This window comes from Polyodon spathula, chromosome 9 (assembly GCF_017654505.1).
Source record: "Polyodon spathula isolate WHYD16114869_AA chromosome 9, ASM1765450v1, whole genome shotgun sequence".
Lineage (NCBI taxonomy): Eukaryota > Metazoa > Chordata > Actinopteri > Acipenseriformes > Polyodontidae > Polyodon > Polyodon spathula.
The window spans coordinates 402,214-425,317 of record NC_054542.1 but is presented as its reverse complement, the minus strand read 5'-3'; the positions used below and the strand labels follow the sequence as shown (position 1 = coordinate 425,317).

At 38.2% G+C, this 23,104-nt stretch overlaps 1 protein-coding gene across 2 annotated transcripts; it reads right to left on the bottom strand.

The window, feature by feature from the left end:
* Positions 1–1,118: 1,118 nt before the first annotated feature.
* On the bottom strand, positions 1,119–17,637 carry LOC121321344 (RCC1 and BTB domain-containing protein 2-like). Of its 2 annotated transcripts, none has more exons than XM_041260241.1 (12): positions 17,049–17,637; positions 15,644–15,809; positions 14,987–15,137; positions 12,561–12,727; positions 11,766–11,924; positions 11,453–11,560; positions 10,714–10,856; positions 9,272–9,462; positions 8,163–8,289; positions 6,029–6,168; positions 4,549–4,679; positions 1,119–2,634 (listed from the first exon to the last, which is right to left on the bottom strand). In XM_041260241.1, exons 2-12 carry the CDS (start codon positions 15,767–15,769, stop codon positions 2,494–2,496), a joined length of 1,584 nt encoding a protein of 527 aa, XP_041116175.1. In that variant the 5' UTR covers positions 15,770–15,809; positions 17,049–17,637; the 3' UTR covers positions 1,119–2,493. The 2 variants fall into 2 exon arrangements, with proteins under 2 accessions (XP_041116175.1, XP_041116176.1); XM_041260242.1 differs by lacking the exon at positions 17,049–17,637 and adding an exon at positions 16,913–16,993.
* Positions 17,638–23,104: the final 5,467 nt, after the last annotated feature.

Genomic DNA, 23,104 nt, shown 5'->3' with positions numbered 1-23,104 from the left:
GGCCCAAAACAAGAAGTACCGGTAATAGTATTAGAAACATTTAATATGCAGGGTATTTTGGTTGTTTTTAGAGTTTTAGATGACCAAGACATGTTGCAAAGGAGTAATGTCAAGGTCTTTTGTTGGTCCACAGCTGGCTGGAAAAATGCAATTCCTTGAAAATCATTTTTTTCTCACCTGATAGATGAAAATATGCCCATCATAGATTTATGCTTGTCTATTGGCTCAACAGCCTGGCTTTAGTGTTGGTTGTATTGTCACGCTTGTCCAGCAACACACACTTCACTTAAAATTATTATTTCACTTAAATTCACTTAAAAAGCTACAGTAAAGAGCAGTTGATACACATCAAATGATTTTTAGGATGGGCTTAAAAAATGTCAGTAAGTTTCATTTTTCAAACTAGTCGTGGGCCAAAAAAAGATATGTTTTCCTTTCATTTTTATAATATATTCTGTACATAGACAACATAATTGTAACCCCAGGCAAAAACAGAAACTGCTTTGTATTACGCCATCTGAGAATTCCTTTGCTGTAATGATTTTGTAGATTTGTGTTTGGAAAATACTTGTAACTTCATTTGAATTATTATTTGTATAATGTTGTGGCAATTGGCTTAAAGACTGCACATGCAAAAGTTTTATTTTAGTTCAAATAAAAGAGCAGCCACAAATGTCTGGGTCATGTTTTTGACCAATGCTATTCTCATATACCACAAGTAATTGAAGTCCTTTTAAAAACAGTGTGACATACATGGAAGCCGTTGAGATAAAGGAAGGTACCTGCTTTGATTGCAGTACCACACCACTGCTAGTGAGCTTGAGCTGTATCCATCAAATCACACGCTTTATTGCCCATTCTCCAATGAGATTTCGTTAGGTCAAGTAGAATAGCTTTCCAGGTGTTCATTTCTTATGTCTTTACCATGTACAAATCCTTTCAAAATCAAGACCATAACACGTTTCTACTTTCAGGGCTTCAGTGTGGGGTGTTATAACTCATATACCACTGTGTTCTCCAAATTGGATATTGTGAAAAAATAGGTCAGATTTCATTGACCATGCATCGGGTAAAATATGAGAAAATAAGTCACAAAAAAAAAAACATTTACAGTGCGATTTCTGAGAGCTCAGTTTATTTTCCATCTTGCTAGAAAATGTAAAAAGAACCTCGCAATACACAACACTATCAGCAGGATCTGTTGGCATGATAACATTTCTATATACTGTTTGACAAAAAATCACATGCAACAGATTCAGCAGTGAAGGAGAGGTACATGATACATTGTGGGAAACAGGCATTTGTTTGTTTTCCAGAGAACTAAGGTAGATTTTTAGCAATTTGTGATCCTTCTCTTAGTCAATACCAATAACATTTTACTGAGGGATCTGTTCCTTTTAATGACATAATTAACCAACTTTATTTTAATAAGTGTATTTTTAAAACGTTACGCTACCAGTACAACTGCAGATTTGTTTCAACTGGACAGCTTTTAATAAACAATGTTTATATTGATTTTAAGAATAACTACCATAGACCAGTCAGGATCTACTGTCCTGTTGATAGGTGTCAAAACATAAATAAAAAATAGGCCTTGGTTTCAAACCAAAAATATTCATGGAGAACCCCTGCTATAGAACAGGATTTTTAGTTATTAAATGCTGGGGGGAGAAGATGTAAGTAATTATGCTTTAATAAAAGTTTAAAAAAAATTAAACTCAGTACAAAAACAGTTTAGAAAAAAGGTTTTCTGTCCTATCTGTTGCTGACCATTGATTTGCTTAGCTCCCAAGCTGCTGTCCATGTTAAATCTGTTGACCCAGATCATTTACTATCTCAGTTTTGATTCTCTGAAAAAAATACAGATTCTTTTTTTCAGTTACCAACTTACTGTAACACTTAAATATTTACACACTTGTTTGCTGTTGTTGTCAAAGGTATGTGGTAAACAATATTAGTAAATTATTCAATAGTTTAAATTTGAGAGCCATCTAATTTTGGGTCCCATTTTGTCAGTGTTGAAATTTTAAATACGCATAGTTTAAAAAACAAACAAACAAAACACAGTCTCACTCAATTTTTAGTAGGGTCAGTTAAATGTTTGCTTATCTACACCAGGCCCCATTGTTTGTGGCTGGCACGTTTTTAGACGAAACTTCAAATGCAGGTTGGTTGCTTGCTATTTATATATTTACATATTCTCCTGGTACTGTTTGTTGAAGTTTAATACAGCCCTTCAGCAATTAACAAAGTGACACTAATCATTTATTAAAATAGGAGATACATATACTAAAGCAGGATGTCTCTAAAATTCTGTCCCGGTATAATCTCAGTAGTTACTTCCATCAAGTTCCTTCACTTCAATCATGTACATGACACAACCCGGGGGGAAAAGATCTGAACAGTTCCATTCAAAACTATACATACAGCATGTCTGCTCACCACACCCAGCTTCCAGTGCTCGATGCTGCCTCATGGCCAGAGCTGACGGGTTCAGTTTTTGAAAGCTCCGTATCGGCTTGCTTTGCTGATGAAATTCTTCAGCAGGTCATGGTCCATTTCTGAAAAGGCCTGTGTCTGAGTCACTGCTGTCATGTGATTGACACAGAACTTGAAGCAAAACTCTTCTAAGTCCTAGAAATGAAGAATTCTGTTTGTTGAACATGGTTCCTTTCTTGATACAGATTATTACGCAGAAGTACCTAAACACTGCATATATCATGTAGGTATACTAAAATCCACAGTCACAGACACTTGCCTTTCTCACAAAACACAAAGTACTGGGACGATATCTAGACTATCAGAGTTTTATGCAACAGGAAATACACTTGAAGACCGGAGGAGACGAGTTGAATACTCCAGGCAGTATTTCCTTGCAGCTCAGAATAATCACAGTAGGAATCTCAAGTAACTTTCTATTATCAAATGTGTTTTTACAAAAAACTGTAGTTCTGTATGGTTTTGAAAATTGTTATTACATCCTGTTTTAGAATATAAATTAAACAGATTTTTTTTTTTTCCCCATGGCAGATTTACTAAGCTTATTCTCAGTGGAGACATTCAAATAAGAATCCTGAATTTTATAAGATGTAAACTTGTTAAATATAAAAAAATCCAGGGACTATATATTTTACAAACAAAAACACAATGTTTGCTGTAAACCTCCTTCCCTTATCCTGGATAATTACATTGCAGAAAAAAAGCTTAGTAAATCTGAAGTAGCGGGGTTTTTAAAAATATAACGTTATCTGTCCCCATGTGTTGCTACAACTGTTTATCGTACCTGTAATTGTTTTTTTAAATTAACATCCTGACAACTTTTTAAACTTATAACTTAAAGTCCGTTTCAAAGCTGTTTTCAAAATGGCTGCTGTAGTGCACTGGGATTTGAGATCTGTCCTTCAAATTGGTGGTTCTCAAACTTTTTGGACCTCCCCCTCCCCCTCCCCCTCTTGTCTGTGGTCCTTGACGGCCACTTGAAACAGACTTTAAAGTTATAGGTGTAAAAAAGTTGTCAGGATGTTAACAACGAAAAGAAAAATTCCAGGTACGCTATTTAAGCAACGCTATATTTTTCGTAACCCCCCTACTTATTCTTTAAGCCAGTCATACTATATTTCATACAATTCAGTTTACCGACGTGTTCTGTGTAACTCTTCTTATACTGAGTTTTCCATTAGGCCTACCATCACCTTACATTTTGATGAGGTTCTGAACCATAATGGGTGTTTTCTAATAACTTCAGTTGTCAAATTCCAAGTGTTTTGACTAGATTCAAACTAAACTCATTCGCACAGTATAGTAGATCAGAATATTTGCCATTGCTTATTACAAGGGCATATAGCTGATTGAAAAAAGTGTTTATTTTAATATTATTGACATTTTGTAAATACGCAGGTCTATACATATACGAGTTACATAAATACAGATTTTTGTATTCTTGATTTGATTACATACCGATATGTAGGCCTAAAACAAAACAGGCTGTTTCAACCAAAAATATATGGTCTAGCTGTGAAGCAGCACCCTGTGACGTTTAGATGGAGAATTAGTTCCCTATAGGGTCTAAAAGAGTCAGTGTCCTCAAAAGTCAATGGTAAAAATCATAATCTACTGGCATTTTCTGTAAAATGATATCAACTTAATAAAACAACACAATACTCTTCTACTGCTACATTTGGGCCCCTTAAATTAGACTAGTTTTTAAGGCTTATGTCCCTGCAGCGACATCATCATTTGGGTGTTGTGTGCACAGAAGGCTACATAAATTATGGAACCAAGTTGCAAACAGATAAAAAAATCATACTATAGAATGAAATTGAAAATAATTGCAGTACACTTGAACTAATACCCCTAACTCCTGTGGATCCTTATACCCTTCAACAAGTCTAAAGACACAGACCTTTTTCTTTTTGTCTGCTCCTTACTTCAGTGTTAGTGGCGACATGGGTCTCTATTGTACCAGTGTCATAATGGCTGGGGACAACTAATCTCTCAGTTTTGCAAACATTTACAGGGATTAAGTGCAGCCTGAATGGATCACCCTACCCGAGCTTCGTACTTGACTGCTGCTGATAGCAGTGTGATGGCATTCTCCTCCGAGATTCCCCTTTTGATGGTTTCCTGGCACAGCCTCTTCAGCCGAGTTTCTCTGTAATAACTGGCCAAGTCCAGGAGCCCTGCAACAACACCACCATTGAGAGCGCCAATTATTTAACCCTGATTTTCTTCCCAATTTAGAATGTCCAATTATGTTCCCTCACCGCAGCAATTCGCCACACAGCTCAGGAGAACTGAATGTTCACTGGGCATCCTCCAATCCCACAACCTAGCCAACTGGTTCTTTTACACCCAGGAACTTGAGAGAGGATGTTTGTGTACCAGCTTCTAGAAGAAAGGCCAACCCTGCAGGGGTCTGTCTGAGCTCATCAAGCGCCTGGCCAGTTGGGTCTGCCGCAGCGTGATGAGGAGAAACATCCCATGCCGGTTGTGCCTCCCTAACCCGTGACAGCGCCACCGCCAAGGCGGCACCCCCAGCGAGGGCCGATGACTCTGCACAGCCAGGATGTGAACCTGCGCTCCCCTGACTGTATGACTCATCCTGCACACCACAAGACTGCGCTTTTACCAGGGAAACCACGTGGGGACACTACAGACATTTTGTTTAAAATGAATACAACAGATTTAATATACCACAATATATTTTTTTAAAGAACACAACCAAGATGGTCCTGTTCTAAAGTCTTTGTTACAGGATGAATTTGTATAGGTACCACTACATGTTCAGCAAGTACTACATAAATTTAAAAATCATTTCCAGAATGTATCGTCCATATTCATTATAGGGATGGACAAATTGAAATAGAGAATTGCTTCATCAAATTAAAAATTTTAAAAGCTATGTGTACCTCCAACATATCCCCATAATCTGGAATAAAAAGTTCCATTCAAATATATATATATTTTTGTTATACTGAACAGATAATACAGACGGTCCACTATTTTCAACATGGACTCAAAAGATAATATTGCAAAATACTATTGTTTTTTTTTTTTTATTTAAATATTAAGATTTAAGAATAATTAGAAATCATAAAGACTGAGTCTATGTCAAAGCACTTGGTCTCTATGACACGGCCAGAGGTTACAACAGTAAAAGGGTTAATTTTTAATGGAAAATAGGCAATGGAACTTAAGTAAGAAAATCAAAGAATACAGCTGTGTACCAAACATGACAGCGTTGATGTAGCCCTGAATATACAAAGTCACTACCACAAATGTTTTTAAGATACAGAATGATACTGACACCGTGGCTGGGGCAACTTTGCAAAAATGGGTCACAGAATGGTTTCAGTAATCCGTTGTGTATCTGCCCATCACATGGTTAGTAAAACAGAATGGAGGAACAACTTATATAACATCCCTATACATCCCTATGTTAAATAATATATTTTGCATATCAGATGCGGGATACAAGGTCAGGACTTCCTACAAGGAAATACGCACAAGTAACATTTCGTTATTTTACCTATTGCGTCTTCAGGAGCAAGGCTGACGCTGTCTGTGTACAGGTACTCCAGGAAGGCTCTGTAAACCAAGTAGGAGAACTGCTGGATCTCTATAGATTCTTCCTCGTTTTCGTTCAGTAGAGTTCGGAAGTGCTCACACCTTAAAACAAACAAACTTTTGTTTTAAAACCGCTATCGTTCAACAGAAGGGGTTAAAATGGGTTCAGACCCTTTCTACAATTTATATTCAAGATGTGGCATGTATTTTATGATTCACAGTACATTCTTTAGCAGGTTATTGTGAAAGTCTTGTTCTTGGGAGAACCCCTAGGAGGTGGCTGATGATTTGGTTTATATCCTGGCTGTAGAGGTATTGGCTTATCAAATCAACCCTAGTGCTGGAGGTATAGGCTGATCAACACTAGTGCTGGAGGTACAGGCTGATCAACCCTAGTGCTGGAGGTACAGGCTGATCAACACTAGTGCTGGAGGTACAGGCTGATCAACACTAGTGCTGGAGGTACAGGCTGATCAACACTAGTGCTGGAGGTATAGGCTGACCAACAATAGCGCTGGAGGTATCAGCAATTTTCCTGGAACTCGCATATTTGCTGATTGAAATTCATTGAATTAAATTAAATGCCATCATGACCTTGTGTAGTACATATACAATATTGTATAGGGAGTCATCCCTGACCAATCACCTAACAGCTTACACCCCCCCCCCCTCCAATTCACACCAAGCTTGGTGCTCAGGGTTGTTCAAGGCAACACACATTTTCAGCCTGATCGAGTAAAGGTGTAAAAATGTTGCTTTTAGGAAGGCACCGTGGGCGTTCCAATAATACAGCCACTATAGTAATAATAAAACATTTCAAATGTAAATTCTACAGTCACACTTAATAAAGCAAAAGACCAATCACAGGCAAGTTTGTGTTTTCCGAATCAGTGACAGTTCTGGTGCCCTTGTTCAGTACATAAGACAGATCAGTGTGTGGTGCATGGAAAGAGACACAGGGATTATGCAGGTGCGTCATCATTAAAGAAAAAGTTGCTCCTCGATGGTTTGTGTTGGAGGCTACCTCACTCGAATGGAACGTCACTTCCTTCTGATACAAACTATTCAATATGAGGAGATTTCAGATGACTGTATGACACTGATATCAGAGGCAACTATATATTAGATAAGGAATAATGTACACCCAGTGAGCATAATAAGGCTGTAATTCGATTGAGGCTTTCTGGTCACATATAAATCATGAGTGCTAGCTAGAGTGATTTATCAATGTCATAAGAAACCTGAGATAGAATGACAGCCTTCTATGTAATATGTACATATTATGTATTATAACACTTGGTGATATAACAGGCAGAAATTAATAGCAGTGTTTATTTTCAATAACTGAAAAAGTAGTGTTGAGAATAACATCGAGAGCCTCTGCTTTCTGAGGGCCATCAAAACTACCTAACATTCCATGGAGGGCATGTGGCTGAAGAAATTTCTTACAAAATGTGCTTCTTATTGTGAGGACTTGTGTTATTCTGCTCTTCCAAAAATCTCTCCCTGTCTTCTGCAAATAAAAATGTATATTGATGGATTTTTGTTTTGTCCATCTCCTACTGGTAGTTTTTTTTTATATAGCTATAAAAGTAACCCTAGTCTGAAACACTAGGTCCTGACGTGTCTGTAGTCAACAGACAAAATATAAGGCAGAAGAGGAAGCAGGATCCCAACGGTCCCTTCCTTACTCTGCCAGCCAGAAATTCAGCTGCGATTTCCAAGAGCCATTGCAAAGAGCAGGCAACTTCAACGTATTAGAATTCTGAGCACTAAAACCCTTCTAAACAGGATAAATATATTCTTGGCTGCTGATCTAACAAATTTGTGCAGACAGTTTTCTTGAACTGTAGCGTGGTTTTCATTTTTTATTTTAATTAGTAACTAGACACCAGCATGGTTAGAAACAATAGATATATAGATGTGGAGGTCAAACTGGAACACAAAATACGCTCTGTGAATTTAGCTACTTTAACCAAGTACCCATGTGTCAGTAAAATGTGAATCCACTGCCACGACTGTAAATAAGTACAGTCAGCTACGATTTGAACCTGTCAATACCCATTTACATGCAGCACTTCATTACAGCGCAGTACCTGATTTTGAGAAGGGCCTTGTGCACGTGAATAGATTTCCCATCCACCAAGAATTTGAGGTCCGAGGTTTCAGGGCTATCAAACTCTTTCTTCAGGGACTGGGCGACTGTTAGGTAATCATCTCGCTCTGGAAAACAGGAAAAACATTTCATTACATTACATTTCATTAAAGCATTCATAAGCAGAGACGAGGATGTCACAGCAACACCATTTTAGCTAATTTTGCGATGTCGATTTGCAGCCTAAATACAATCAACTCGCATTGAATAAGTGTGGGCTTCAAGAGACCAGGGGGAAAAAAATGTGTCATCAGTAGAATTATTTTCAGGAGTCTAGGCCAAATGCACATTGTCAGTTGTTATTGAAAATGCAATAAAAAAGTAAACATTTCTAAAACAATTTAATAAAAACAAAAGTTGCAAAGGCATCAGTAAGTTACAGTACTGCACTTTTAAATCGTTCAAGCTAGCACGAACTACATTTGAAATCTACATGTCGCAGCTGCTGTGCTAATTTCTCAGCTTTGTGTTTTACAGTGGTCCCAGATACAGACACATTCTGATCACACTGTCTGCATTGTCACATTGTCTGCAACATAAGGACACTGTGCAAAATTGTAAAACGCTGACAACTTGCTTCCAGTTTGCTGTTCATAGACCTGTATTATTTTATCCTGTTTCTTATGAACGGTTGAGAAAGTGTTCACAGGAATGTTGAAATCTGCAGCAACAACTTTATTTGTTCTTGTACAGTGGTGCATTCCCCCCCACCCCCTCTTCCAACACCTCCACTTTTGTCTGCAAGGATAATGCAGGTTTTTTGCACTGGTCACTCATTTCAATGCTTCATGGAAATAACATTGATGCGTGAGCACTAAGGCAACTCGAAATGTATCATAGGATCAGGGACCATGTAGAAAAATTCGTAGCATCAGAAAATGTGTTTAATCAGAGTTTGTTTGAATTAACTGTATTAGGTAATTATGCATTATACTGTATACATCACATACAAGTTATGGTGTTCGAGTTTCCTGAAAACCACAACAGTAACAATTATCTCAGCTAGAAACCATGGCAATTCATTGCTGACAATTAGAAGGGAAGCCTCACCCACAGTGAAGAGCCTCCACATGATTGCAGGTGTGGCAAAGCAGGCGAAGACATCGTCAGTACAGGTGAAGTGAGTTAAGTGTGGGCTGACGATGGCTTGCCCCCGGCACTGACCCCACATCAATACCTGACCACTCTGTGTCTTGGCCGCTGACGTGTGTGTGGAGTGGCAGGCAGCAACCTCAATCACCCTGTGGGGAGATGAAGACAGATACAGTCAGCTATAAGAGGAGAACCAGAGGGCTGGGGACAAAACTCAACCTGCCCATAACTTACTATACAGTCATAGCCTGTAGTGGCACCCTACGCCTAATATAAGATCAGTTAAGAAAACATGTTAAATACATGCATTTAATGAACATTAACCACCAACGAATATGACAAAGAAAATTACGGGTACAGCAGGTAGGAGAATCGTTCGAGCAACAACAAAAAAATTCCAAGATTAACAGCCAAAGACATAAAAACTCAGAAGCTTCAGACATAATGCTGCACAAAAGAACTGTGCAAAGGCATCTAAACACAGAGGAGCTGTAGACCTTGCTGCAAACAACTTCTAAAGAAAATTCATTAAAAAAAAAACACACATCTAAAATTTGCCAAGAAATATGAACAGGGATCTGAAGCATCCTTCAGCAAAATTCTCTGGTCCAATGAGATTAAATATAACTTTCCCCCAAAAATGGACCACTGTATGTTTGGAGAAAAAAAAAGGGGTAGCCTTCAACGAAGAAAACCTTGTATCTACAGTTAAACATGGAGGTGGTTCAATCGTGATACGCGGGCGTTTCAGCAGTTCAGGGACTAGCGACAATGAAGACTAAAGATCGAATGAATGCAGCATGTATCAAAACATTCTACAAAGTATAATGATGCCATCTGCTCGTAGGCTGATTGGCAGACCCCAAACATACAGCTAAGTCAACTCTGCAATTATTGAAGAAAACAAAGATAAATGTTCTGGAATGGCCTTCGCAATCCCTAGATCTCAATCCAATAGAAATGCTTTGGAATAATCTGAAAAAAGCTGCAGCCAAGCACGGTGTATCCAATCTGTCTGAACTGAAGAAAATATGCACAAGAATGTTTTTTGATAAAGATTATTTACAATTAGTAACAGTTAATTACAATGTAAAACAAATGTTCTGTCTTCTATAATTTGATAATATTTTACATTTGTTAAAACTGTACTTGTCTGTGGCTGGTTTTCAACTCCTCGTGCTGGTCAAAAGACAAAGCTGGTTCAATAGAAAATTAAAAAATTCAATTAACAAGGTGTGGTGTCTTGTGTTACATTTTACAGGAAACAACTGACAATCCCAACCTTTTTAAATGTATAAGAACCATTTTAAACCACATGGGGCTCTTTAACACACTGTAAAAAAATATTTCCAATTGAAAAGAAACAATGTTACTAAATGCTTAATAAGTTGCTGTTTTACCTTTCTTTGTCCAAATTTAAAAGCACTGGGGAGGACTGATTACTCTTATTGCCGGTACCCAGCTGACCATAAGAACTAGCACCCCAGGCATAGACTAATCCCTCGTCAGTCAGCGCTAATGTGTGTGCATAGCCACAGGCAATCTGCAAATTAAGAAACAATTGTCAGCTTCAGGAAGTAATCGATCAGACCATCAACAAACACTAAATGGAGACAGTCCTCAAGCTTCTTATGTAAAGTTTACGGTTAACATGTCTGTAACATTCCTTTTAAGGATACATTCTTAGTAAAGACAATTCGGAATATTAATGCATTTCTTAGTGTATCCAGACCATGCATCCTAAAACAATGCTGTTTGTACTGCTCATTTATGACCCAAAATATCTGGACAAATATATTGCTGCAGTACACATAACTCGGGCTACAGCAAAGGTAAAACAATGCATTTCTTTAAGACACTAAGCTCCAGTACTTGTATATTACAGCTCAAGGTTCAATTGAGTAAAAAAAGTTTTCTGCAGCAGTTATGCAAACAGTACCTAATAACAGAACGACTGCATATCCATAGCATCTTACAACAAATGCTCAAGCCCAGCTGTTCCTTAACATCTAGGGCCTTTGTTATCCCATACATATTACAAGAATCAATTTAAAGTTTGAATCAATTTGAATAAATAGGTCACTATGAAACAGTACCCTCGGAAACTGAAAAACAGAAGGGGGGGATCGAGCACCTCACCTGGACTATGTTGATCCCCTGCAACGCTGCTATTCTACAGGGGGTTTGCTGGTTCCCATTGTTGCCCACCCCTAACTGACCATTGCAGTTGTAACCCCAGCCATAAGCCTAGAAATACAAGGAACAGTATTTGACATGATTTGTTATATTTGCTTTTTACAAATCTACAAAAAGGAGGGCATCAGATTCGTTCCAGTTTAAAAAACAAAACGATTAAAAAAAAACAGCACTACTTGTTTAAATGTAATTTGCAGCTGTGTGTTTGTTGAGACTGACACAGCATTGTCTCCCCAAGAGGACAAAGAGTACGCACTTCTCCACTGTCCAGCACAGCCATGGAACAGAGCTGTCCACAGGCAATATTCACAACAATCTTGTTCTGTAAACAGCTGCTCACTCGTCTAGGGGTTGGCTGGTTTGCTGTAGATCCAGAGCCAACCTGACCAGAGTTGTTGTAACCCCAAGCATAAACCTGAGAAACAAAGGAAGCTATAGGGTCATGTGTTTTCAGTTCAGTTTTGTTTGGTTTCACTTTTTTTTTTTATCTACACTACTGCAATTGACAAGGGTTGCATATTCAATTTGAATACAGTGCGACCTCTTATTTTGTTTACTGCTCTGTCGCAATTTGAATACACGCATCACTCTACTCGAATTTAAGATGCAGGCCACTTCTAAGAAGAACAAATTGGTTTAAAAAGTGTGTCTTAAATTCGAAGGAATAAGGTACTTACAGAACGCTAGCAAGAGCAAAGGGATCTATAGATCACATCTATAGGCTCCTGCTTTAGTTAATTTTGCTCCCCACTGTTGTCTCACTACTAAGGCATGGGCCTATGCATATCACATCAGTTTTGCACTGCCAGAATCATTTTTTGTATTTTGCTTCACTTCTGTACACAAGCAGTGTATTGTCGTTCCAAAAAGACTGATTTTAAAATGTCAGCAGTTACAAAAAAAGATCTGGGTGCAGGAATTTTCTAGGGCTTCAAAATTCCCACGAGGAGATAAACTACTGAATGTGGACCCATCAAATTCTAAATGTTACATTTGAAAGGGCAAGACAGTTGGTGAATCTTCTTTCTTTCAGCAGAATTGTGATGTTTACCTCTCCATCAGAGGTCAGTGCTATGGTGTGATGGGAGCCACAGGCAACCTCCGTGATCTTTTTGCTGAGTAGATTGGTGGAAACCTGGGCGGGGGTCAGCCCCTGGTTTGTAGTGCCATTCCCCAACTGACTGTAGCCGTTGTGACCCCAGGCATATACCTCTCCATCTGTATAGCAAGAAAAAGAGAAAACTAAATAGACATGGACTATGCTATTAAATGAGTAGCAGTGATATTTCAAACCAACAGCTGAATAACAACCTGGGCATGTGGAGAACACTCCGGCTTAGGAAACACCCTTGTGCTGAAACAGAATTGTCCCATTGAAAATACTCTGCCTAAAGGAACAAGAACTTCACTTAAAAGAACCCCTTTTTGGCACAGGCAGTGATTTGTTGCTAACCAATTCAAAACTCAAGCAGTACTGTTTTGTAACTCCATCATCAAACTCAAATAGTTTATTCAATCTTTTCAAACCTGACTTTTCGCAAGACTAATCTAGAGCTGCTGCTGCATTTAATGTATGTAGGACTGCTGCTTTAATACCCATTGCTTTAAAATTCTTTCTTATATTCATAATTACTGTTAGAGCCACTGCTGCATTGTTACTGTATGTAGGGATGCTTTGTTAATTTAGTTTGTCAGTTATTCTATTATAGTTTATTAACATACGTTGCCTATTGCATTATTATCTTCATTTCATATGTTCATGCACGTGTGTCACGATATAAGTAATACATACATTTGTATTTATTGATTCATATTGTGAATGGCTTTGGAATATTGTGTCTGGTGCTCAACTCTGTCTTCTGTTAAGAGAACATTTTGCTTGCTTCCTGAGGGATGTTCTCTTATCCAGAGATTACTGTACTATATTTTACCAGGGAAAAGCAGCTACAAAGGCCCAATATCCCCATCTGACTTGAGTACAACTGCCTAATTAAGCATGCAGCAGAGCAAAATATAAGAAACAAAACTAAGCTAGCATACAACCCTAAAATAACATTTTCTTGTGTCACTGTGTTCCTTGTATTTTTTGTAGGCTTTTAGATGTAATAGTGTTAAGTGTCAACAAATGGTTAACAAGTAATAATGCTAATAAAGCTATAACATGATAAGAAAATGGGTTTAATACGTTGTTTGCATCAGTCTTGCAAATGACCATCCCAAATCAAAAGGACAGACCCAGGCTTTAGGATTTTGAAATAGATCATTAGCAAGTTGGGCCAAGAAAACACTGTTTGGCCCTTGCTTCTACACCATGCAGTGCCATTAGTTCAGCTCTCACTTGGTAGTGGTCAGCTGTCTTTGTTAAATGCCCAGAAGACCAAAGTTTAATGCAAACTGTGCAAGTGACTGTTGATGTATCATGGAGGCATAACCAATCTCCGGGATCACTTGACAAGCGTAAGGTCATATTATCAATATTTTTAGTATTAGTAAAATGTGACCAATAACCTGCTTGGGACAGGGACTGTTAAATAAAGCTTTGTTTTGCCTGAGTCCCCTGCAATTGGTGCTGCAAGCTTACTGTATCTATTGCAAGCAGCATCAAGTGTAAATAAATGTTTATTTTTATTGAAATTAATAAAAATACAATTACTGTTCTATAAAACATATATTTAAACTACATGTGAAATACCTGTAAAATAATAGGATTTTCAATCAAATAAACAAGTAGCTACGGTGACGTCACCAGTAAATTATGCAAATTAGTACCATCGAAGTTTCTAACCTTCCTTCGGTAATGTGTTCCGAACAATCGAAGGTCAAAATGTACCCTTCGTTGCAGCCCTAGAGAGTTGTGACAGTATGGAATGGGTACCTGCAAATATTATGTTTGTCTTTTTAATTGCCACTGTATTTAATGTAGTATTTAATGTTTTACGCACTTTCCTCTGTATTTAGTGTACTATTTCATGTATTATGCTACTATCACATATTATGTACTTTCCACTGTATTTAATGTATTATGCTATGTTTTTTTTTTACTGTATATCATGTATTATGCATTTCTTTGTATTTGAAGTATTATGGATTTTCTTGTGTTTACTGCATCTTGTAAAGAGCTTTGTGATGGTGGTCCACTATGAAAGGCACTATATAAAATAATGATTGATTAATTGACTGATTGCCTCCCTCCACTGTTGTAAATGTTTGCATGATCCACGCAGTACTTTACATGACCTTCACATCACAAAACAGCAAGAACAACTCTAGCACAGTTTACATCTGATATCTCTTGTGGAAATAATAAAATAGCACCAGAGAAAACGTACTTTGCCCTTTCACACCTCCGTCTAGCCTCACCAGGCGTGAATGACTTTGCGGATATGAAAATAAAGAAGCAATCGACCTACTATAATTTTACCTCTGCAAATGTATCACACTAACAAGGATTCAAACAATATTTGCTATCCCTCTCACCTGCAGTAGCAAGAACAACATGAGGTCCTGTTCCATAACTCAAGGACACAATCTTCTTTCCACACAATGCATCTATTCTCCTGGGTTCGATAGTGTTCTGAATATCGCCTGTGCCAAGACAGCCACTGCAGTTGGTGCCAAGAGCAAAAACCTGCCAAAAATTGTATTTAACAAGTCTTTTTAAAACAATCAACATGACAATTGGCTCCCCACTATAGCGTTATAAAGGGTGAGCACCCTATGTTGGAAATGTTTTATATTTGCTAACATTGAATATAGATAATAAAATATTAGATCATGTTTAGACTTTGCTTTTATTAATTCATTACTATAAGCAAAGATGAATTCCACTCCACGACCTATCAACTATCTACAGCTGTCATAAGCTACAGTGAATACCAAATGGGCAATATTTTTTCTTTACATTTGACCAAATTTACTGGGGTGAAAATGTTTGGAAAGCACCAATATATATATATATATATTATATATATATATATATATATATAATTTTCAATTATGTCATAATTGTCACCATGGTATGTGAACTTGCTATCACATTGCTAGGCTAAAAATAAAAGCGCCTGATCAACTTAACCTGGATAATCTTATTCTAAACTCCAAAAGAAAACATCCCCCTAATATTAACCAACTCACTTCATCGTTTACAGTAACATAGAAGGCCTCGTTTCCAGCACTGCCATAGACACATGCCTGCCGAATCAACCTCAGTTCCTCTGGTGGAAGCAGGGCAAACACCGGCCACTTTCCAACATCTAGCATGATCAGGAGCCTTTAGTACAGTCACTCAGAGTCGAGTTACCTAAGAACGCACAATCAAAACATCACAAAAGAAATGCAGATAACACTGGGGTTAGGATGAAGAATCCATGGTGGTATGCAGGGCAGTTTTAATGTACTGAAATTGATCAGTGGGGAATATTGATCAATGGTTTCCATTGCAAACCTCTTTATAGAAACATGCAGCAAAATCTGAACAGACAATGTCTTTTGATCCATGTGAAGCAGAAAATGTGTACACAGTCTGTATGGAATAACATACCAATTTAGTACTATTAACCTTTACTGCAGGAATGAGCCATTTTACAGTTAAATATATTTTATTTTACTATGAAAATCTGCCTTTGCATTTGCTTCAAAATATGGGCAAAATAAGTTTACTTCCTGTTCGACAGTTATTAGGACACCACACAGTTCAGGGGGGATAATATCTAGCACTGCACAGGAAGTGAACTCATCATAGTTCTGTCACAGGATACACGGAGCTGGTTTATACCACTATTCCTTACCCCATATTGTAAATACAGTTCATGCTTATAATGGGCGGTTTAGCCAAATCGGTTTATATATATATATATATATATATATATATATATATATATATATATATTATATATATATATATATATATAGACACACCCACACACAGAGGTTGTGACGGAGATGTGTCTAAAAAGATAACACGTTAAACACTGCTTTCTTGTTGTCAAAGGATGTGGAAAAAATATACAGTATATTACCGAAAAGTGTTTCTCACAATCAAGACCAAATACGGCTACATCGTTTCAAGTAATTTTACACACTGCTGTTTATAATTTAAGTTCTAGTTACAGTGTATACATTTTTACTCATTAAATACATAACATGACATATGACATGCAGCTCGAAATTAAGATAACTTTGAGGATGAAAATCAAATAACTACTGCAAATATATTCAACATGATTTTATAACCACATTTACACAGAAGTATACAAATGTGCACGACTGATTATTGGGGTCATACATACATTTGTTCTTCAAAAAAAGTCACCTGTGTGAATCTAACACATGCATTTCAACTGTTACCGTTACTTAAAAGAAAAAAAAAATATTGCCAAAATGACTTACATAACAGCAACACACCTTTTAACCACACGAACTAAGCTTACAGTGACAGCTGATACTCCGGCATTCACGTATGGACGGCATTACTGCTACAGGAACAATGTTTGAACAACAATCAGATAGTCCCACTACACAAAAAGGAAACATTAATTACCATTAGGAGTTTCAGCTGCAGGTTGTCATCAACGTTCTATTTTTATCATGGGGGCTAAAAAAAAGTGAATACCAAATTCATGCATATTTACAGACACACGATATTCAATACTGACACAAAACGTTTCTCTCTTGTTTTCATTTTCTACGACAGTAGATTTCCTGGCTGCTCAGACGTGGCCAATACCCACCGAGCGCATAGATCCATCGTGTCTATCGGCCATCCATATTATCGTTTTGTCTGGAATTCTTTTTTTAGCAACAGATTGTTAAGCAGCGTAAACTATGCAACCGCATTAACATGCTGATTTGTTAAACCCTTTTAATGTGAGTAGATGTGATAGCAGTTGGAGGCGTCTTCCCTATATCACAAAAGCTACATAAAGCTGAGTCGTTTGGGTTGTATTTTGTAATTGTGTAATTAGTGGGCTAACTGTAAAATGTTGGTAAAGAACAAAAACATTTAACACTAGGTGTGATTTTTAGTGAATTAGTTTTGAAGTTTATAGTGTAGGTTTTCTGAGGCTGATAGACAACATCATTTTTCAATCTGTTTAAACCAGCAGACAAAGAGAGGGATGAACCAAATGTAACAGATATTATAGCTGTAAATGCTGACTGCACACAGATTATGCATATGATTGGCTGCGTGAACAAAATTGCCCATTTGTTACATGGCTAGTTATGAGGACAAGTGGAATACAGACCTGAATCCCCTTGTGAATCAGAATAATCATAAGAAAAGAGGGGATTTGGATTGTGAAAACAGAGCTCACCCATTGGTCTTCAATTCTTGTGCAGCTGTGAGCTGACATTTGAGCTGGGAATTTCACATTTTGTTGGAAACAAGAAAAATCATTGATAAAAAACATTATGAATAAAATAAAATAATAACAAAACCATAGGGTGTATCATGTTTACATTCAAAATTTTCTGAACAGAACATAAGAACATAAGTAATTCTAGAATGAGAAAAGGCCATTCAGCCCATGCTTTGATGCAAGCGTGGTTAATTAGCACTCACGAGAGGAAAAACAAAAAAAAATCTCTAACCAAGGTAGTAGGGAAAATGAAACCTCTGGGAATCTGTAGCTAAACGGACCACCCTTCCTCCAGACGGCTAGCTAAAGGTCACAGAGAGTGTTATACAGCATTGCTCATGACAGCATCCAGTTTGTTCTTGATGGAGCTGATAGTCTCTGCTTCAACAACTCTGTCCGGCAGCCTGTTCCAATGGTTCACCACCCTTTCTGTGAAAAAACTCCTTCTTTCACCCATGGCCCCTGGTTCTGTTCTCTGTGACCTGTGAAAAATAATTCTCAGCAGTTACTTTGTTAAACAAACACTTTGACAATTATATATACCTCTATTAAGTTGCCTCTGGCTCTCCTTTCCAGGCTATACTGATTCAGCTTTTTCAATCTATCTTCATATGACATGCCCTTCAATCCTGGAATTAATCGTGTTGCTCGCCTGTGTACTCTCTATAATGCCCCTACATTTTTCATATGATATGGGGACCAGAACTGTACACAGTATTCTGTGTGTGATCGTACCAGTGCATGATATAATTTTTATATAACTTCTCTAGATCTGTCTTGGCTATATAACCTAACATTCTGTTTGCCTTTTTTTTAATGCTTCTCCACACTGTCTAGTTGGCTTAAGAGATTCATCCACTGCTACCCCCAAGTCCTCCTCTATTTTGTTACTATTCATGCTGTGCAGCCACTAATGTTTTTGCACCCTATGTGCAAGACTTTGCATTTATTCACATTAGATTTACTCTGCCAAATGTCAGCACACGCTTGAATCTTGTCCAAATCTCTTTGTGTTAAAGTAGATGATTGGGAGTTGGCTACCCCTCCCAGTTTTGTGTTGTCTGCAAATTTACATAGTTTGCTGATTATGTCTTGGTCCAAGTCATTTATATAGATGAAGAATAGCAATGATCCCAATACTGTTCCCTGTGGTACCCCACTTGTTACGTTACTCCAGTTTGATGCCTGTCCTCTAATTATAGCTCTCTGCTTTCTATTTTGTAACCAGTTATGAAACCATGCTGCTATTTTACCATGATTTTACATGTGATTGATGTTAAACTTGTAGGTCTGTAGTTCCCATAGTTTAATTTATCTCCCTGTCTTTTTAATATAGGAACAGCATTGCCAATTTTCCAGTCCAGTGGAATGGCTCCTTTGTTTATAGATTTGTTTAACATATAACATGATGGTTTAAAAATCTGCTCTCCACTCTCCCTAAGGTTTCCTAGACAGATTCCATAAGGCCTTGGGGATTTGTTTATTTTAAGTTCCGCTAGCTCCCTTTGTACTTCATTCTCTTCTATAACAAACTCTGCTAAAGATGTTGTTTGTGTACATTCTGTTAACTTTGGTATGTTGTATAAATCCTCCTTTATAAATACAAAATATTGATTGGGTACATCTGTGATTTAGTAGCTTTACTATGCCCGGGGGTGCAGCCTCGAGTCCATTTCTCTTTTTTTCTGAGCCCACTTTAATGACTAGATGTAAAAAAATAGGTGCCATCTACTCCACTTGGATTATATATATATAAAAAAATAAACTAGCAAGGTACTATCGGCAGACTGTCAATCAAAACACACATTTGCAAATCACAGTCGACAGATTGTCTATCTGGTGGCGGGATGCAAAGCGAGCACTCTTACAATAGATCAGTATTAAGGTCATGTGATTGCTGTGCTGGGAGATGTGATACTAAAGGTGTAATTTTGTGAGCCCGAACAGACCAAACAGAACTGGACACCTGATTTTGTGAAACTGTTCACCGTCCTGTCGTGGGGCTTGTTCAGTCGATCAGCCTGGTGTGCTCGAGGCAAGGGCGCTGGAACTAGGGGTGCTGGGGGTGCGGTAGCACCCCTTGGCTTTGCATGGCTTCCATCATATACAGGGGTTACAGTTTTGTTTAATGGCTTTCAGCACCCCCACTTTCCAAATTGTTCCAGTGCCACTGTCTTGAGGAGCAGATCCACACGGTGAAACATGGTGGCTAAAAGTTTAGCATCACCTACATTTTCTTTTTGGATTGAGACATAATAAAAATTAAAAAAACAAAACTATATTAACATAATTTAGATATTTTATTTAAGATTATGTAATCAAAGAAGCTACAAGATGATATTGCAAACCTCTACTGGAAGCCATAATGGTTGTACAGTACAGTAACCTCCACCACTGGCAGATTAGCTGTACCCATCTGTAGCTGTTTCTGTCTAACACGTTACAGCAGGTATATAAAATATAAAAAATACATCCCATCAGGACTTCTGCTTATCATCCACAGACGGACAGTTTGGTGGAACGCTTTAATCAGACCTTGAAGCAGATGTTGAGCTGTTTTGTAACGCAAGAGAAAAAACATTGAGCATTGCTTCTTCCCTACCTCTTTTTTGCAGTGAGAGAGGTGCCGCAGAGTTCAACAGGGTTCTCCCAACCTCAGTTGAAAACTGACGTTGTGGGTACGCCGAGGTCAACTAAAAGGAACTTGAGAGGACGGCAACAGGGAAAGCAAGTTTTTGATCCGTCAGCAAAGAGGAATGAAAAATTAACTCCTACCTGTTTTCGCTGCCTTGAAACCGAGCATTCACCGCAGTCCTGCAGATATAAGGAATTCCAGTGCAGGGCCTGTCAACAGTGAATGGGCCTGCAAAAGCAAGTCACACTTGTCGAAATGGGGGAACCAGCCGCGTACCTCCGCCAGCCCCGTCACATAACTGCTACGGCTGCAGCAACAATGAAAAAGATAGAGAAACTGATTTAGGACTTTATGCTGTGAACTCTGATAATGAGTGTGTAAAACCGTACATGGTAATGATTAGATGTAACAGTGTAAAGATTAGAATCGAAGTAGTCACTGGTGCAGCCATATCAATCATCTCTGGAAGTTTGTACAGAAGAAAGTTTACACATGTTAAACTACAACCGTGTAATTTTAGCCTCAGAACATATACAAACCAACCATTAGAGTTACTGGGATAAATGCATGTAACAGTAGAATGTGGAAAGCAAAAAGTGAAGTTAAACTTGTTAGTTTCCCATGGAAAAGGCCAGGCCCTCATGGGATGAAATTGGATTCAACATCTGCACATAGATTGGTCTAGGGTCAATCAGATATCTGATCCAGTAGAGCAATTGTGCGTGAAAAATGCATCAATGTTCAAAAGTGGAATGGGTTTGGTGAAGGGACTTAAAGCTAAACTACATGTGTCAGTGAAAGCAGTTCCCAAATTCTGCAAAGCTAGATCAGTGCCCTATGCCTTGAGAGAAACTGTATACCAGCAGTTAAAAGAACTGGAACAGCAAGGAATAATTTTCCCAATAGCACATAGTGAATGGTCTGCACCCATTGTTTGTATACCCAAAAAGAATGGTGGGGTGTGTGTTTGTGGGGATTACAAAGTAACCATTAACCCTTGGCTAGAGGTTGATCATTACCCCATTCCTAAGACACAAGATTTGTTCTCCACATTTCAAGGTGGACAACGATTCACAAAGTTAGATCTCACAAAAGCCTATCAACAGGTGGAAGCAGACAATCAGAGTAAACCATGCCTTACTATTAATGCTCAAAAAGGCTTGGATCAGTACAACAGATTGCCCTATGGGATAGCCAGTGCGCTTGCTGTATTTCAACGCACCGTGGATCAGATTTTGCAAGGGTTAGAGGGGTTTGTCAAGAATTTGGGATAAGAGTAAACAAACAGAAATGTGCATTTTTTCAGTCAAGTGTAACTTATTTGCGTCACAAAATTGATTCTGAAGGAATTCATCCTGTAAAAGAAAAAACAGAAGCAATAGAGCAAGCCCCCCTGCCTTCTAATGTAACAGGGCTCAGAGCTTTTTTAGCTCTGCTTAATTATGGCAAGTTCTAATCTATCAACTCTGATTAAAACAATGACAGAACTGTTGCAAAAAGGTAAAAGCTGGAAGTGGTCAAAAAAAATGTCAGGCTGCTTTTGACTATGCTGAAAAACAATTGTCTTCTAGTTCTGTATTGGTACAATTTGACCCAGACATGCCAGTAATACTATGGGGTAGGGGTGGTTATCTCACATAGATTGCTGGATGGCAGTGAGAAACCTATTGCTTATGCATCACGCACACTGACAAAAAAAGAGGTTAACTATGCCCAGATCGAAAAAGAGGCTTTGGGTATCATTTTTGCGGTGATGAAGTTTAATGTCTACCTGTATGGTAGAAAATGTATACTAATTACTGATCACAAGCCCCTCATTAAGATCTTAGGACCAAAAATGGGTGTGCCTGCACTAGCAGCTGCTAGATTGCAGCGTTGGGCTTTAATCCTTGCAGTGTATCAATATGATATACAGTACAAGCCCACCTCACAAAACAGCAGATGCGTTATCAAGGTTACCTATTCTGGCTGAGTCTCCCAACTTTAATCCAAATTGCAGAGTGTCTTTTGAGATAAGCTGCCTGTCTCAGAGCAAGAAGTAGCTCAGGAATCTCAAAATGATCCTGTGTTAGCGAAAGTATACCACTACACACTCTCAGGTTGGCCTAACCATATCACTGACGCAGAGTTAAAACCTTACTGAGTTAGGAAAACAGAACTGAGTGTGGAAAGTGACTGTTTGTCACAGTGGTTCCAAAAATGTTACAGCCTCATCTTCTTGGTGAATTGCATGAAAATCATTGAGGTATGGTAAAAATGAAAGCACTTGCCCATAGTCATTTTTGGTGGCCAAGATTAGATTCAGATATAGAGGAGCCGGTCAGCAACTGCCATAAGCGTCAGAAGGATCGTAATATGCCTACACATGCGCCTCTTCATCCTTGGAGATGGCCTGAAAGACCCTGGCAGAGAATTCATGTTGACTTTGCCAAGAAAGGAAAACACTAGGTTTTAGTACTGATAGATGCTTACTCACGTTGGCCTGAAGTAATGTTAATGTCCAATACTACTGCTGTTGATAAAACCATTGCAGTAATGCTTATGGGCTGCCAGAAGAAATAATTTCAGATAATGGGTTTCAATTTGTTGCTGGGGGGTTCC

Excerpts from the sequence above, each read along its gene's own strand:
- LOC121321344 (XM_041260241.1), bottom strand. The coding sequence starts at position 15,769 with ATGCTAGATGTTGGAAAGTGGCCGGTGTTTGCCCTGCTTCCACCAGAG. Across the intron at positions 15,138-15,643 it reads ATGTTACTGTAAACGATGAA|GTTTTTGCTCTTGGCACCAA; the intron begins GTGAGTTGGTTA and ends AATTTTTGGCAG. Across the intron at positions 9,463-10,713 it reads TTAAATTTGGACAAAGAAAG|GGTGATTGAGGTTGCTGCCT; the intron begins GTAAAACAGCAA and ends ATCTCCCCACAG.